Source organism: Oryza brachyantha, chromosome 5 (assembly GCF_000231095.2).
Source record: "Oryza brachyantha chromosome 5, ObraRS2, whole genome shotgun sequence".
Taxonomy (NCBI): Eukaryota; Viridiplantae; Streptophyta; class Magnoliopsida; order Poales; family Poaceae; genus Oryza; species Oryza brachyantha.
The window spans coordinates 1,499,501-1,514,996 of NC_023167.2; the positions used below are offsets into that span (position 1 = coordinate 1,499,501).

Consider the following 15,496-nt stretch of genomic DNA (forward strand, 5'->3'; position numbering starts at 1 on the left):
GCGGTGGCCACGGCCGAGTGGCAGCGGCGTGTTGGGGGCGGAGGTCAGCAGCGACCGCGACGGCGACACGTCGAGGGTCGCGTCCGAGCGGCAGCGGAGGTCGGCACTAGCCGAGTTGGGCGGCGACGCTTCGGGGGCGGCGGAGGCAGGCGGTCGGGGGTGATGGATCTAGGCTTCCGTCGAAGCTTGGTGGCCGGAGGCGATGAATCCGTACATGCGGCAGCCGTCGGGCTCGGGTACTAGTGCTTTTTTCTACCGCTCTCCCTAGCAAACTAATGAGGACGTCGTTCCTCTGCAGGACGCGAGAACCCTGTGAGGGTGCGGTCTATGGCTAGCTGGCAATGCTGCGCTGACGTGGTAACCTGTGGCTCCTCGTCACGTCAGCACATTCTACATACCAAGTTCACCCATGACTTTTATAATTTCTCCAACAAAAACCAAAGGCGCAGTTAATCCAGTCGTGTGTCTCCTGCACATAAATACTAGTAGTATTACCGTCCAGTCAATTTTCCTCTTCCCTGTTCCCACCGCGCAGCGCAGGCGCATCTTGTTTCCCTTTTGGAATCTCCGGTCCCCCACTTCGAACCGCGCGCGCCTCCCCTCCCCTCCCCTCCCCTCCCCCGCCGCCTGCCGCCGTGGGAACCACCGCCCCTCGAGCGGGAGGGAGGGCAGCGCCGCCGCCCCTGACCTCCCTTCTCCTCCTCCTCCTCCTCCGCGCCAGGCAGCTGCAGCGGGGGAGCAAGGATTAGTGTCCCCCCGCCACCGCCAGCCACGGGTGTTTCTCTGTTTGTTTCCGTTTTTGGCCGGCCGCCGGCGGGAGGCCGAGGGGAGGGAAGGGCTCGGACGTCGTGGCGTGGACCCCACCTGGCCCTGCCCGCGGCTGCCTCCTTAAATACGCGGCCGCCCATCACCTGCGCTGCGATTCCGCTCCGCCCCCGCAATCTCGAGCCGAGCGGGGAGACGCGTCACGTCCGTCTCCTCCTCCTCCTCCTCCAGGTTCGTCGTCCTTTCCTCCTCGTCCCGCCCCCCTTGGATTGGTCGATCCCCTCCCAGGAGCGCCGGTGTCTCGTCCTACGCCGCTCCTCCCATGGGTTTTCCCCTGATTTTTTGCAGGTTTTTTCTGGTGCTGGAATGGTTGGCTCAGGCGAGGGACCGCACAATAGGGTTTAGTTGAACGCGTCGTCGTTAATCCTCTTGAAATCGTTTTGGATGGATAGGATTGTGGCGTGCTCGCAATGTGGGTTTTGGTTTTGTTTGCGCACTTCTCCATTTCTGTGGGTTTAATCGCCCTTGGAGGTGACCCAATCCCATGGAGGGGATCTTTGTCGAGATTGAAAGGGATGATTAGGTTAGAACGAGATATGCAACCGGTGCATCTATTACACTCATGGCGGGCCTTCGCCTTCATTTCTTGCAGGGGGATGCGATTTTTGCTAGTTTTTTTTTGGGTGCTGCAATGGTTAGCTCAGGCGAGTATCGCGGAATAGGGTTGTGCCGTGCTGCAATGATTTAACGCCTCCTTAACCCTCTTGAAATCGTGTTGGATACATAGGATTGTGCGGTGCTCTCAAATCACAATGTGGGTGGTGCTTTGTTTGCGCCTCTTTCTGGTTGTATTCTCGTCTTCATTTCTGTGGGTTTAGTGGCCCTTTGAGGTGATCCAAACCTGTCGTGTGGAAATCCAAATTTACGGTGGGTTCTTCCATTATATGTTGAAATTGAAAGGAATGGTTGGGGGTTATAAAGAGAGATGTGAGCGGCGTATCTGACTTAAGTGATTTCTGCTACAAGATACTCATGGTGCTGTCGTCTTTATTTCTTTCAGGGGGCATGCGATTTTGGAGGTGGAGTTGATACTTGATCGAGATGGTAATGGAGGGCATCTGTGCTCGGTCTATTATTTTGTGTCTTTGATTTGGTTCCTGTCTCACTCGCTGACTTTTTTCTTTGGTAAACAAAGGTTAAAGTAGAAGCTGATGTGGAGGACAGTGGCATCAATGCTTCTGTTGGTGATCTCAGGGATGCTGCTGTCAATCCACAGCCTTCCCTGCTGCATGCTACTGTTAAGGAAGAGGTGGTGATTTTGCCTCCAAACCTTCTGGTGTATTAATCTTGCTTCAAGTGCTGTTTTGCATTGCTTGCTAAAATTAAAAAACTAAACTACTTGAATGAATCTAAAAGTCGAATATCTATCGATATGTTTCATTAAAGGTGAAAAAGGACCCTTCATATTTGTTTTCCATGGCTACAGATTACCATGTAGTTCAGAGAAAAAAAAGGATTACACCGTTGACCGTGATGTGGGTCCGTATTACTCCTTTTGGGATTAAAACAAAGCTTCATGTCAAATACAATAATGAAGAACTAGAATTATGCGGGAAATTTGGTTATTATTCTAGGGCTTAGGTGGGTGAGCACTTTGCATTTACCACTTGTAGAGTTTGGTTTTGTTATGGCGGCAATGTGCTGTCTGTTATGCCGTGCTTGAAGTGGAAGCAAGGGTATAATTTTGTGCATGACTTCCATTTGCTAATTGCTATATATATGTGTGTGTACTTGAGTTTTTTGCAAAACTTTTTGTGTGTGCTTGAGTTGTTTGCATTAAGCTGTTGGATATTTGAAAGTAACTAGAACTCGTCGACCTAACCATAGGTACATTGCTAACAACCAGACGACCATAACTTAAGAAATACTAATACAACTTCAGCAAATTAACTTTTCCTTGATCCCTTTTAATAGGCTTGTGGTAAACCATAAACCAACAAAATGTTCCTCACACAAACTGACTGAGCTGGGTTGGTCTCTGTTTTTAATATCACGATTGATCTGCTGTGCCATGCTTTGAAGTGAACACACCAGCCAAGCACCAAACTAAGACTACTTAAATGTGAGCAATTTTAATATATCTGTCGTTTGCTTTGGATGTAATCTACATTATTAAGAATTTGTGTTGCTATTGAAAGTAGTACATCGAAGTACAGTTGACTTATGCTGTTGGATATTTGGAAGTAACTGGAAGGCGTCAACTAACCATAGGTACATTGCTAACAACCAGACGACCACAACTTAAAAAATATTAATACAATTTTGGCACATTAACTTTTCCTTGCTTCCTTTTATTAAAGCTATGGTATACCAACAAAATGTTCTTCACACAATCACATGTACTGACTGAGCTTCTAGGGTCAGTCTCCATTTTTAATATCATTATTGATCTGCTGTGGCATGCTTTGAAGTGAACAAATCTGCCAAGCACCAAACCAAGACTACTTAAATGCAAGCAATTTTAACATACTCGATGTTTGTTTTGGATGTATTCTGCATTTTTAAGAATTTGTGTTGCTATTGAAAGTAGTACATCTAAGATACAGTTGACGTATGCTGTTGAATATTTGAAAGTAACTGGAAGTTGTCACCCTAACCATAGAATATTGCTAAAAACCAGACAACCACAACTTAAAAAATGTAGTACAATTTTGGCACATTAATTTTCCATGATTCCTTTTAATAAAGTTGTGGTATACCAATAAAATGTTCTTCACTCATACTGTAGGAAGGACAAGCAAGCTCTTCCTCCAGTCATGTACGATCACAATTTATTGGTATGGGGTTTTCACCAAAGTTGGTCGACAAGGTGCTTCAGAAACATGGTAATATCCTATGACATGCTTTCTCAAATGCATGTAGTGATATCAAACTTTTGCAGCAATAAAAAAGACAGTTAAATCCAAAACTCTTACCTTCTAATTTAGAAACTAATTGCATTTATCTCTCTCATGCAGGTGACAAGGATTCAGATGCTATATTAGAGTCTCTTTTGTCCCAGTCTGTAAGTGATTCCCCAATTGCATTCTCAATATCTGTCCCATTAATCTTAATGTTCTGGCTTTCTTTTGTGTTGAAATGGTTTCCTCTCCTAACCCTGGTGCCACCTATTATTATTTTTTATGTTCTTGTTTCGTGGTTCAAATGGTTTACAATTAAACTGCCCATTATGATCTTTCATTTATTTTACTGTTGGTATTGTAATTGTCTTAAGGTACACCTTCACGTAGCTGGATTGATGTTTACTTAGATAACTGATGTTCAATTTGGCATCATATTTTTTATTTTCCATCTAATTTTGTTGACATTGCCGCATTACTCAATAGTTGTCACTTACTGACAAAGATTTAGTTGTGGAATTCACAACACTCGAATTTACTTTTGAATTTTCATATGTTATAGGCTCTTCAAAAATCTGGGTCAGAATCATCGAGTTCATTGGGAGATCTCTTTGATTCTGATAATGAAGAAAATACTTCCCATTTAGAGTCTAAGAAAGAAGTTATCCAAGACATTAAGGTGATGCCCTGGCTCAAACTGTTAGTGCTATCCATTTTGAACTCCTTAGACCAATCTGCAGAACATTTCTATCTTCAGGTCGAAGCTGATTCGTTCTCAGAAAAGAGATCATATCTACTGAGTATAATGAACTTCTCGCAGCGAGAAGTTGATGTGGCACTCAACCAACTAGGTACGTGATGCTGCTTGTGCAATTAACATTTTATCTTTTTTATTGTCTAGATCTTGTATTGTTTTTTGGCGGTGGAATCTGTTCAAACAATTGTAGCACTCTTCCTAAGACACCGTTGAACAAGAATATTTGTCATGTTTTGAATTTGTTTGATAGTCATTCTATACTTCATCATATTCAATGTACTGTAAACTTCAAGACATGCTTTGGTTTCAGGTGAGGAAGCATCACTAGAACAACTTGTAGATTGCATTGTCACTGGTCAAGTGGCAGGTTTCTCTGGAGGAAAGGAAAATGGAGATGCTTCAAATGAGGTATTCTCCAGTTCCTTGTTTACTTGTTACTGTTTCTTACATCTGAATATCAATCTAAGTTTATTTTGTTTGTCCAGTGTCTACTTCGTACTATCCCAACTCCAAAATTGGTGTCTCACAATTCTCAAATTTATTATGTTTTGCATCCAGACTGTTCATACCAGATTGTCACTTGAACATTCTAGTTCTTTCTATCCCAGTGATGAAATCACAGCCAATCAATAACAATTTCATAATTCTCCTTTTAATTCTGGATTTTGACTTGGTACTCTATAATGTAATAACATGTAAATCACAGCACCACATTACTTTGTGATTGTTGGTATTTGCATTGTTTTTTCAGCCATGCCTTTTAGTTCTCCAATTGTGTACAGTAGAAACTTATGCTACCATTATTATTTACAGTGTGCAGTATACATGTTTCAATCCTTTTGATACTACAATGACATGAATTTCGGGTAGGCTGGAACAATGCATTGTGGTTGTCAGTCATGTTTATAATTGTTTGTGTTCTTTCTTTGACACTATTTTGATAGATGGGATTTTGTATTATGGTTATCAGTCAAGTTTATAATTTATTTTTGCGTTCTTTTTTTTGACTTCATTTTGATAAATGGGATTTGTAATTGGCTAAAAATGTTAGCAACAACAGAACTTTTAATTTAAAATCACATTTGTTTCAGGGAAAGGCTGAATCACTATTTGGAGTAATGGACAAAACACTACATTTGCTCCAGATGGGTTTTACTGAGGAAGAAGTGTCATCTGTCATTGAAAAATTTGGTGAGTAAAAATAACGCTTCAAAAAAATACTCAGATCTGTGAGCTTCATGACCGCAGTCCCCAGCATATAGTTAATACTCCCTCCGGTCAAATTTATAGATGCTGGGTGTAGTAAGTTTCGTATTCCCTGTGTCAAATAAATGTGACTAGTGGGAGTATCATATAGTGAAATCCTTAAAATCTAATACCACAGCACCAGTACACTGCCATCTGATCTCTGATAATACAATACCTGTAACCTGTTAAACAAACACTTATCACTCTTGAGCCTTTACCAATGCAATCTTACCCAAGCAATCAGTTATATTTATCCAATTGGACCAGATCAATAAACCTTGGTGACTTGGTGTCATCAAATATATGATGGTGGAACATGGAAAAGGAAATTACCAAGGAAAAAAAATGAAAATATGCCATGTAAAGCATGAGTGACAAGAATATATGAACGAATAAAGTGATCATTTTTTTGAGAAAAATAAAGTTGACAACTATTTGTAACAGGGTGTATTTATTCATGTTAAGAGTGTTAACAACAGACATGTCATAATTTTAGGATTTTGCTCATAGATTCCATCAGGCATGAATCTTTTCAACATTTTTTATGCATGGTTCATTCATGATTCATGCCTGCTTTGTACATAATATGGCTCCCCATGGATACATTATGCTATTTTAAGCTAAAAGGACAGTAAGTCAATTTCATCCATTTCATCTGACTTCATATACATATGGCATCCACAGGTGCCCCACTCATGCACAGTGATAAAACCTTGTACGCAACATGGTAATAGAAGGGTTTATCATATTTCACATTGCAACTATAATTTTAGGCTTTGTTTGAATCTCCCGGTTCCCAACTTCCACTCCCTTGTTTTCCGCACACATGCTTTCTACACTACTAAATGGTGTTTTTTTAACTAAGAAATGTATAGAAAAGTTGCATTAAAAATATTAATCCATTTTAAAGTTTTTTAGCTAATACTTAATTAATCATGCGCTAATCCACTGCTCTGTTTTATGTGTTGAAGGGAGAAGTTCCCAACTAGAGCTACTGAACACAGTCTTAGCCCCCAAATTTGCGGTGTTACAAATTTCAACCTTTCTCAGAATACTGTTGATATTTTGCTGTATCAATATTCCAATCTATGTTTTATATACTAGAACCAACTGTTTTAATGACTTCCTACCTCCAGCAAACTTAAGATCATATTACTTATTCCTACTCTTTTCAGGTCTAGAAACACCAGTTTTGGAGCTGGCAGATGCAATTTTTGCAAGTAGAATTGCCAGTAGCATCGAGCAGAAAGAGGTAATTGATCAACATTTTATTCTTACAGCTACAAGCTTGTATTGTGAATTTACAGTCATCTGCTGCTTGATAGAATTTACCTGTGTGGAGTATACAGCAGATTACTAGGAACCTTTCTATATACGCGATCTGTTTGATCTACAAAATATGCCCCTCTATGATCACTTATGGTTAGGTCGCATTCACTTGATTTAGAATTGGAAATTCGAATTCATAGTCTTCTGGCTGATAACCAACCCTAACTTTCATATCAATGTAATTAAGTAGAAGGTGAGTCTCGAACCCAGCCTAGCTAGCCCACCAACTTGTGGTGCTAGCCAGTAAGACTTCCATTGATATGAAAGTTACTTTCATATCCAGCTATAACCAACCCTAACTGATCCCTGGCTGCAAACCGGTTACCCCTGGTTCTTTTAACCTTGCATGCAAACTGAACAATCAAGTTGTATATTCTGTAATGTACTGCTGTTCGTCCTCACCCCTCTAACCAAATGCGTCCCATTCTCAGCAAACCAGCCTTTTTCTTTAAAGGCTGCTCAAGGCTGTGCACTTGTACACATATTGTTACACACAAGTCAAAACTGTTATTTCTAATTTATCTGCATATGCGTTCTTGTACACAGGTCAAAGTGGAACCTGACTTACTAGATGAGGCAGAAACCAACTATACAGAATACCATCCCTCAAATTCAGGTCTAAGATACTATGATGATGACTATGACAATTCAAGGATTAAAAGAGCTAAGCATATGTTTATAGATGACAGTGGGGGTTCCAGTAGTCGTTCTGGCAATCAACCTAGCTTAAATCCATGGCTTAAGGATCACAGTTCCAGAGCAAGTGATGGGTTTGTCAAGGAAGAACTCGATGAAACGACAACGGGCATCCGTGCAAAGGTCCGTGGTGACATTGCCAATCCCCCATATTTCTTCTACGGAAATGTTGTTGAAATTCCCAAAGGTACATGGCGTCAACTATCGGAGTTCTTATACAATGTGGAGCCTGAGTTTGTAGATAGCCAATTTTTCTCAGCTCTCTTGCGAAAGGAGGGTTACATTCATAACCTTCCAACAGAGAGAAGGCGTCGTGTGGTTCCCAAGTCACCATTGACTATTGAAGATGCATTCTCATTCACAAGGCTGTTCTGGCCCTCATGGGACACAAGGAAACAATTCAACAGTGTTACTGGAGAAGTGGCAGGAATTGAGCAGTTATGTGAGAAACTGGGGAGGTTGATAAAAGATTCAGGAGGTTTTCTTTCACAAGAAAAGAAAATTCACATTATGCACCAGTGCAAGTTAGCAAACCTTATTTGGGTTGGTCCAGATAAGTTGGCCCCTTTGGAGCCTCAGCAGATTGAACGGGTACTTGGTTACCCACGCAACCACACAAACCTGTTTGGTCTGAATCCACAAGATAGGATTGCAGCCATGAGATACAGTTTTCAGACTGACACACTCTGCTATCTTTTGTCAGTCCTGAAGGACCTGTATCCAGATGGGTTAAGGGTGCTATCGATCTACAGTGGAATTGGAGGTGCAGAAATCGCCCTCCATCGCCTTGGCATTCCACTACAGTGTGTAGTTTCTGTGGAACAAAATGACATAAACAGGAAAATTTTAAGAAGGTGGTGGCAGAAAACTGAACAGAAGGGTGAACTGAGGCAAATAAATAACATTTGGAAGCTGAAGATAAATATACTGGAGGACCTGGTGAAAGAGTTTGGTGGTTTTGACCTAATTTTTGGTGGAAATTTCAGTTCCTGTAAGGGCGGCACAACGGTAAATACAACAATGGGTATGGATTCCAACCAATTTTATGAGTTTGTTCGTGTTGTTCAAAGAGTGAAGCATATAATGGGCCGGCTCCAGTGATCTACATCCGACAACTCGCTCCATCAAATTGATGTATGTGGTCTTGTAGGGACGGTGTAGCATAGCGCCACGTGGATCTGTAGATTATCTGTTATGGATCAGTTGCTCTCGACTACTTGAATCTTGGTCCACGGGAACTTTGTGATGGCGGTTAATATTCGTACATTGGATTAATTACCTTTCTTATTCCTAGTGTTGTTAGTATTATGTTCTATTCTTTGATTATAATTACTTCCTATGATGTTTCCAGAGTTATTCTGTTTGCCTGTTTGTAATCGCTTGGTAGATTGGGACTAAGCGATCATTTTGCCGGGTCACCTTGCAGGAGTCATTACTGTGATACCAAAGTATCCAGCTCGCCAAATTACACCTCTTTCATTTTTTACAATGTCACCGATTGATACAATATTTTTCTCACACTTGTACAAGAACAATTTGTTCATAGCAAAGATGAAACATCGTCATTCATACAAAGTGTGCAACAACATCCTTCCTCGCATGTTACTACAATATTTCTCGATCACACTCGTAACATTCCGCTCATGGTTGGTAGAATCAAAAGGCGCAGTTTGCGTTGCTTCCTAGCAAGCTAGGGCATGCACGGGGCAGCATCATGGAGAGCAGCATCAGCATGCTTGTAAAAGTCGGAGATATCTATGATAAAGTTGCACGCCACTGTCATCGCTTCATATCTATATATATCAACATTTCGCACATAAATTTTTAATAGACGATGTTGTTGATTTTTAGAGTTGTATTTGTGTTTAACCATTTATCTTATTTAAAAATTTGTATGAATATGCAATACAAGTCATGGTTATAATATACTTCCTCCATTTCATATCAGGGGCTTTTGCAAATTTGTCATGATTTTTTTATATTGCAAGAATACCATTAAAATGATGGTTTTAGTGACATTATTTTTAGTATCAGTTTTACAATGATGATTCAAATAAGTGGCAAGTTTATAATTACCCCTTCATACTATAATATGCTCTTACTGCACTTAAATTCATTCATTGATTAATATATATGGTTTATATATGTATCTATATTTATTAGCATTCATATGAATCTAGTGAGGACTATGAAATCTTATAATATGAAACGGAGGTCATATTTAATTATAAACCAAGTCACGACAATAAATGATAATTGCATAATTTTTTAAATAAGATAAACAGTCAAACGCACGTTAAAAAGTTAAATATCATCTACTAAAATAATTTAAAAGAGTATAGTATACATCCATGTTACACCTGAATCGGGGGCATAAACATAGTAAAAAACTAGAACGGACTGATGGTTGGACCGGAAAAAACCAGAACCGACGACTCTTGGTGGCTCTGTTGTGCGCAAAGACCGTCATCGCAATTGAATCGGTAAAAAAATGATGAATTGGACGGTTTTTTTGAACCGACGAACCACCGATGGTTTTTAGAATCGAACTAATTTTTTAATTATCCTATGGCAATATAGCATTATGAATTTATTATGTTACTGCACTATAATTAATTTTATTGTTGTTGTAGCCATGTAATAATAGATATATTAGTTTACGTATACGTACTTACTAATTTATGATGGTTGCATATTTAAAATAATACAAATCAAATATAACATCAATAAATGAAAACCAGCAGTTCGACTGATAACCCGATGGCCAGAGCGGGTCAACCCCCATCTAGTTTTCTATACTATGGGTGTAATACGTGCTGGAACAGAGGAATCACACATCTGAAAGCATACGTTCAAAAATGCCTTTAAAGAGAAAAACGTCTTTTAGAGTAGTGTGTAGTATCGGGATGGTTGGCCTAGAATTGTTATTAATTTTAAAACTCATTTAATTTATAATTTTAAAACCAAACCTTCCCAAAATTTATTTTGAGATATGAACCTTTTGATCACGTCGTCCTGTCTGACATGATCAAATAATACTATTATACTATGGAAAGTTGGTGTTACGGTATTCTTTTGGCCAAATAACGATGGTATGTCATCTAGACAAGCTTGTGGTGTTATTTGGTCCTGCCAGATAAGGTGACGTTGGCAAAAGGTATAGATTTAAAAATAAGTTTAGTGAGAGAGGAGTTTAGTTTTAAAGACCATGGTATATGTATTATGTATAGTTGAACAATCTGACAAGAACAGGAGAACTTTGAGTCGAGGCAGATATATGACCTTCGCAAAGCTGAAGATAAATTTACTTAGGTTGAGGTTATGGTGAAAGAGTTTGGTGGTTTTGACCTAATTATTGAAGATTTTCAGCTTGTAAATGTTTACCATGTCACAGATTGATCAGTTCGCGTCCTGCGCTTGGCTTGCCCTGAGTCCTGACAAGAACAGTATGTAAGAAATGTTTCAAAGATTTTCAGCTTGTAAATGTTTCAAAGATCATACCTTGCTGATACTGATGCACAGATAGCAGCACAGAGCTTCTTAGAATCTTACTCATATGTAAGAAATTGAGTGTGGCAAGTACAATTAAATGAATAGCCAGCCTCCTGATCCATGTTCAAACATTGGACCAGACGAACATTTTGACCCATACACAGTGTGCAACATCCTTCCTCGCATGTTGCTACAATCTGACAAACCGATCGAATCCAGTGTAATCTGATTACACTCTTCCTCATCAACTTTACAGAAACCGCGGATGATTTTTGGTTACATCGGCAGCACAGTGGGAGGGGGAAAGAATACATCGCGTTAGAATCTCGGACAAAAAATTTAGTTCCATGCACCAGCTGATCCCAAATTGCTGCAGGCAAGCATGACTGAAGAAATTCTGAACTAGTCTTCATGATGTGCTCACAAATCACCATCCTACGAAGGCGCATTGCTTCCGTGCGTGTTCAGGGATAAGCTTCACCAGGAATTCCATTGGCATACCCTTCAATTCTGCTCAAATCCGCCAGATTAGTACACAACCATAATTTGATCAGAGGTTCAGAAAATTGTTTTCAGTCAGTTCTGCAAGTTTACCATGGGGCTTGAAGTTGAAGAGAGGAGGAAGGAATCGACCATTTGGTAAGCGTGTGTTTGGATCCCGGAGTTCATCGAAGAATGGATGGATCAATGCTTCCAACTATAATGATAAATCAAGCAATGTGCAGTCAGTAACTACTACTTTGCAAGGCAGTGCTTGTTTGCATGATGCAGTGATTAGAAAACAGTAACATAATAGTGATGGCAAAACTAAAACTTCACAAAATAGTTTCACTCAAATAATGCAGTAACACTCACAGCAGTGGATCGGAGGTATGGTGAATACTGCAGAAGTCTGGAAACGAGGTCGACTGCTTCAGCAGGCATTCTTTTATGGAAGATCTGGTAGGGAGGAAAAAAAGGGAAGCTATATTAGGTTTAAACCTAAAAAAAAATAATTAGTCCAGCATAAGATTAATTCCTACCTTGTGCCATGGGTGAGCTTTGATTTGCGGGAACTTAAACTCAGTATAATTTGGATTCATGCACTTAATCTCTTCTCGTGTTGGAGTACCCAGTACCTGAGAGAATAGCATGTTAAATAGGAGGTAAACAACTAACAGGGAGTGTGATGGGCACAAGATAAAATTTACCTTGATGATTTCAACAAGCTGATCAACACCACTGTCTCCAGGAAATAGAGGCTTTTGAAACAAAAAAAAAGGATGAAGCTTAGGTAGGCAGTTGCAATGAACTGGATGATCCAAAAGCCTCATGTAAATAATGTGATCTCTTACCTGCCCCAGAAGGAGTTCAGCAAGGACACAACCGGCAGACCAAACATCAATTGCCGTTGTGTATTCAGTAGCACCAAATATGAGCTCTGGAGCTCTGTAATACCTTGAGCAGATGTAAGAAATATTTGGTTCTCCTTTTACCTATAAATAATAGCACACGGATTAGGTACAGTGGGAAATCCATGTGAGTATCTAGTAATGAGTGATCATACCAAGACTTTTGCGCTGCCAAAGTCACACAGTTTTAGCTGATGAGTATGCGGATTCACCTGTCAATAATTATCTTTTAGCAAAACATCTGACTAATCAACAATAGTACTTTCCAGAAACTCAGTATGTTACAAACAGATTATAACTATATGCAAGTATGTAGCATACCAGAAGATTTTGAGGCTTGATATCCCTGTGACACACTCCAATGGTGTTGTGAATGTATGACAAAGCTCTACATATCTGTCAATTACAATAGGTTTGCTGTGTTATACTCAGTGAATAACTGTGCTAGAGATCTAGGTGTGTAGCATTACCTGATACGTGTACAGTTTTGCATATATCAATGGCATGCGTTGGTTCATCTTGTTGTAATGTTTGATTACACGATGAGCAGTCTCTGGCACATACTCAAGCACCAAATTGAGGTAAAGCTCCTCCTTCTCAGTCTTCGAGAAAAAACAATGCTTTAGGGAAACAACATTTGGGTGGTCAAGGACTCGCATCGTTTGCAGCTCACGGTTCTTATATCTCTTGTCTTGAAGAACTTTCTTTATAGCCACAGTCTCGCCGGTTTCCAGACACTTGGCCTATACAAGATCATTGAAGAAATGAAGGGCCTATCAGTCGTTATTAATTGTATGACACACAAATGAACACACTGAACAAGTGCAACACAACATTGATCTGTCCAGGCACAAACCTGGAAAACAGTTCCAAAGGACCCATGGCCTACGACACGCTCGGCCATGTAGCTAATGGTCTGCAATGTAGATAGATAACTCAGTGTACAGAAAAAACTTATTGTGCTTGCTGGGCAGCACTAAATGGAACATACAAGGATCAACATTAGAGGTTTTTTACCATCTTTGAAAAAGTACCCCAAAGTACCATATTTTTTAGTCTAAAGAGTATAGTACCTTAAGGTACATTGTACCTTGAGGTATCAAAAATTTATCCTAAAATTTTTGGTATCTTGAAGTACTTTTCAAGGATGGTAAAAAACCCTCAACATTAACACCACCTGTGATTGTTATCTGAACAGTACCTGTTTAGCCTGCCCATTTCTTCCATCAATGCTTGTTACTATAATATGACCAGGTTCTGTCCCATTGCCATTGACTACTATATCTTCAATGTCCTGCAACGTTTGCGAATCAAATTAGTAACTCACACAATACATCAGAAGGTGATGAAGACCCACTTGATCTTGATGTGAGCAATGATTGTATCAATGGTAGGCTTGGTCACATCAGAAGGCAGCCATGATCCAGCACTCCAGGCATATTACCTTATCATCCCTTATACTCATAGTGCTCATCTCATTCGGAAGCCGGTCAACATCACCACTTGTACTTGTTTCATTCTGAAACCCCAAGGAAGAACGCACCACACCCACCGATGCCATGTTCTGAGGAAGCAGAGGCTAATGTTTAAGATACTTCCTTCTAAAGATGAGCTGTACTTGATTCGCCTGCGAAGAGCAGCATAATGGTAAGTCAAAAAGGCACAAGCACAGAGATTTCCTCAAGGCATGATCAGATAGTTGCCAATCAAGCACATTCACTTGCAAACAATTTGTAGTAGCTATTGGCAACTAGGCTAGAAAGTACAGAAAAAAAAGACAGAGAGAGAAAAAAAACTTTGTCCACGATGCCGAGTTCTTGTCGAAATCGGGGACCTGTGTCTACTCCAACTCAATTGGATTGTTAACACCTCAACACACGCACAATAGCACAACAGCTGTAGAATTATACAGTATTTCCTACTTGCACAGATTACCCCCATTTTTCCTATGGGAAATTCAATTCTGATCACGGCAATATTATCCGCATCAAGAATCAACCAATTCACCCACTTATTCTTGTTGAACATCGCAACGAGAAACCGCCAATGAACGCAAACATTTCATTTCACCGATCCAGACCACCAAATTTGCACCGGCCAAAGTCGGCACCTTTCCTCACCAAAGCCACCTCCCTCCACTCATCCATCCATGCAAAATCAACCCATCAAAATCACCCAACATCGGCAGCACGATCAACTCCTAGCCACCATCTCCCCCAGAAAATCACAAGAACAAATCAACCAAAAAAGGAAGCAACTTTCCCCTCCCTTCCACCCCTAGAATCCAACCAAGCAGAAAGCAGAATCGGAGGTCACCGGATCCAAGAACAACCCAGAGGGCTACAGCAAGATCGCCGGACCAGGCGGATGCTCACCGGAGAGAGGACGGGGCGGCGGGGTGGCAGCGCCCAATCTGGCGCTGGCGCTGGCGCTCTGTCCCCAACTCCGGCGCGGAATGCGGGAGGGAGGGGGACGATCGGAGGAGGAAGGAGACGGGTGCACCCCTGCCTATAACACACCAGAGATTGCCATGCCAGACAGCAAAAAATATTTTTTTATTATTATAAAAAATAAATTTTGTGTTTACTCTTATTAATTAGTGCTACTAATTACTTATTAACTTTGTCTGTTTGACCGTTGAAAGGTTCCGGTCCCGTGGCGCCAATCTCATGTGGGGCCATCTCTCTGATTTTTTTTTCTTTTGCTTCATGATCATTTTTACCGTTCTATAGTACATGTATTTATTATGTGGTGAAAAAAAAAGTTTTGGAAATAAGATTGTTGTGTTGGCTGTATAGTTTTAAGGGTGGTAATAAATAACAGAACTCTATTATACATTGGTTATATGTAGAGTTTGCTTTGTAACTTCTTTTATGGAGCACCTATCGTAGATGGGTGCTAAACTCTGTTAGTTGGGC

General features: G+C 40.5%; 2 protein-coding genes across 2 annotated transcripts; one reads left to right on the forward strand and one right to left on the reverse strand.

The window, feature by feature from the left end:
- Positions 1-555: 555 nt before the first annotated feature.
- LOC102706655 (probable inactive DNA (cytosine-5)-methyltransferase DRM3) lies at positions 556-9,265 on the forward strand. The gene is made up of 11 exons (XM_006653946.3): positions 556-996; positions 1,826-1,869; positions 1,961-2,074; positions 3,554-3,650; positions 3,783-3,829; positions 4,228-4,344; positions 4,423-4,516; positions 4,733-4,830; positions 5,514-5,613; positions 6,846-6,922; positions 7,546-9,265. Exons 2-11 carry the CDS (start codon positions 1,867-1,869, stop codon positions 8,794-8,796), a joined length of 1,998 nt encoding a protein of 665 aa, XP_006654009.1. The 5' UTR covers positions 556-996; positions 1,826-1,866; the 3' UTR covers positions 8,797-9,265.
- A 1,967-nt stretch (positions 9,266-11,232) lies between these two features.
- Positions 11,233-15,072, reverse strand: LOC102706939 (shaggy-related protein kinase alpha). Its single transcript, XM_015837613.2, has 13 exons — positions 14,954-15,072; positions 14,023-14,205; positions 13,780-13,872; positions 13,435-13,494; positions 13,049-13,321; positions 12,900-12,974; positions 12,734-12,790; positions 12,522-12,662; positions 12,378-12,428; positions 12,210-12,305; positions 12,043-12,126; positions 11,782-11,884; positions 11,233-11,697 (listed from the first exon to the last, which is right to left on the reverse strand). Exons 2-13 carry the CDS (start codon positions 14,137-14,139, stop codon positions 11,615-11,617), a joined length of 1,233 nt encoding a protein of 410 aa, XP_015693099.1. The 5' UTR covers positions 14,140-14,205; positions 14,954-15,072; the 3' UTR covers positions 11,233-11,614.
- Between the last annotated feature and the right edge of the window lie 424 nt (positions 15,073-15,496).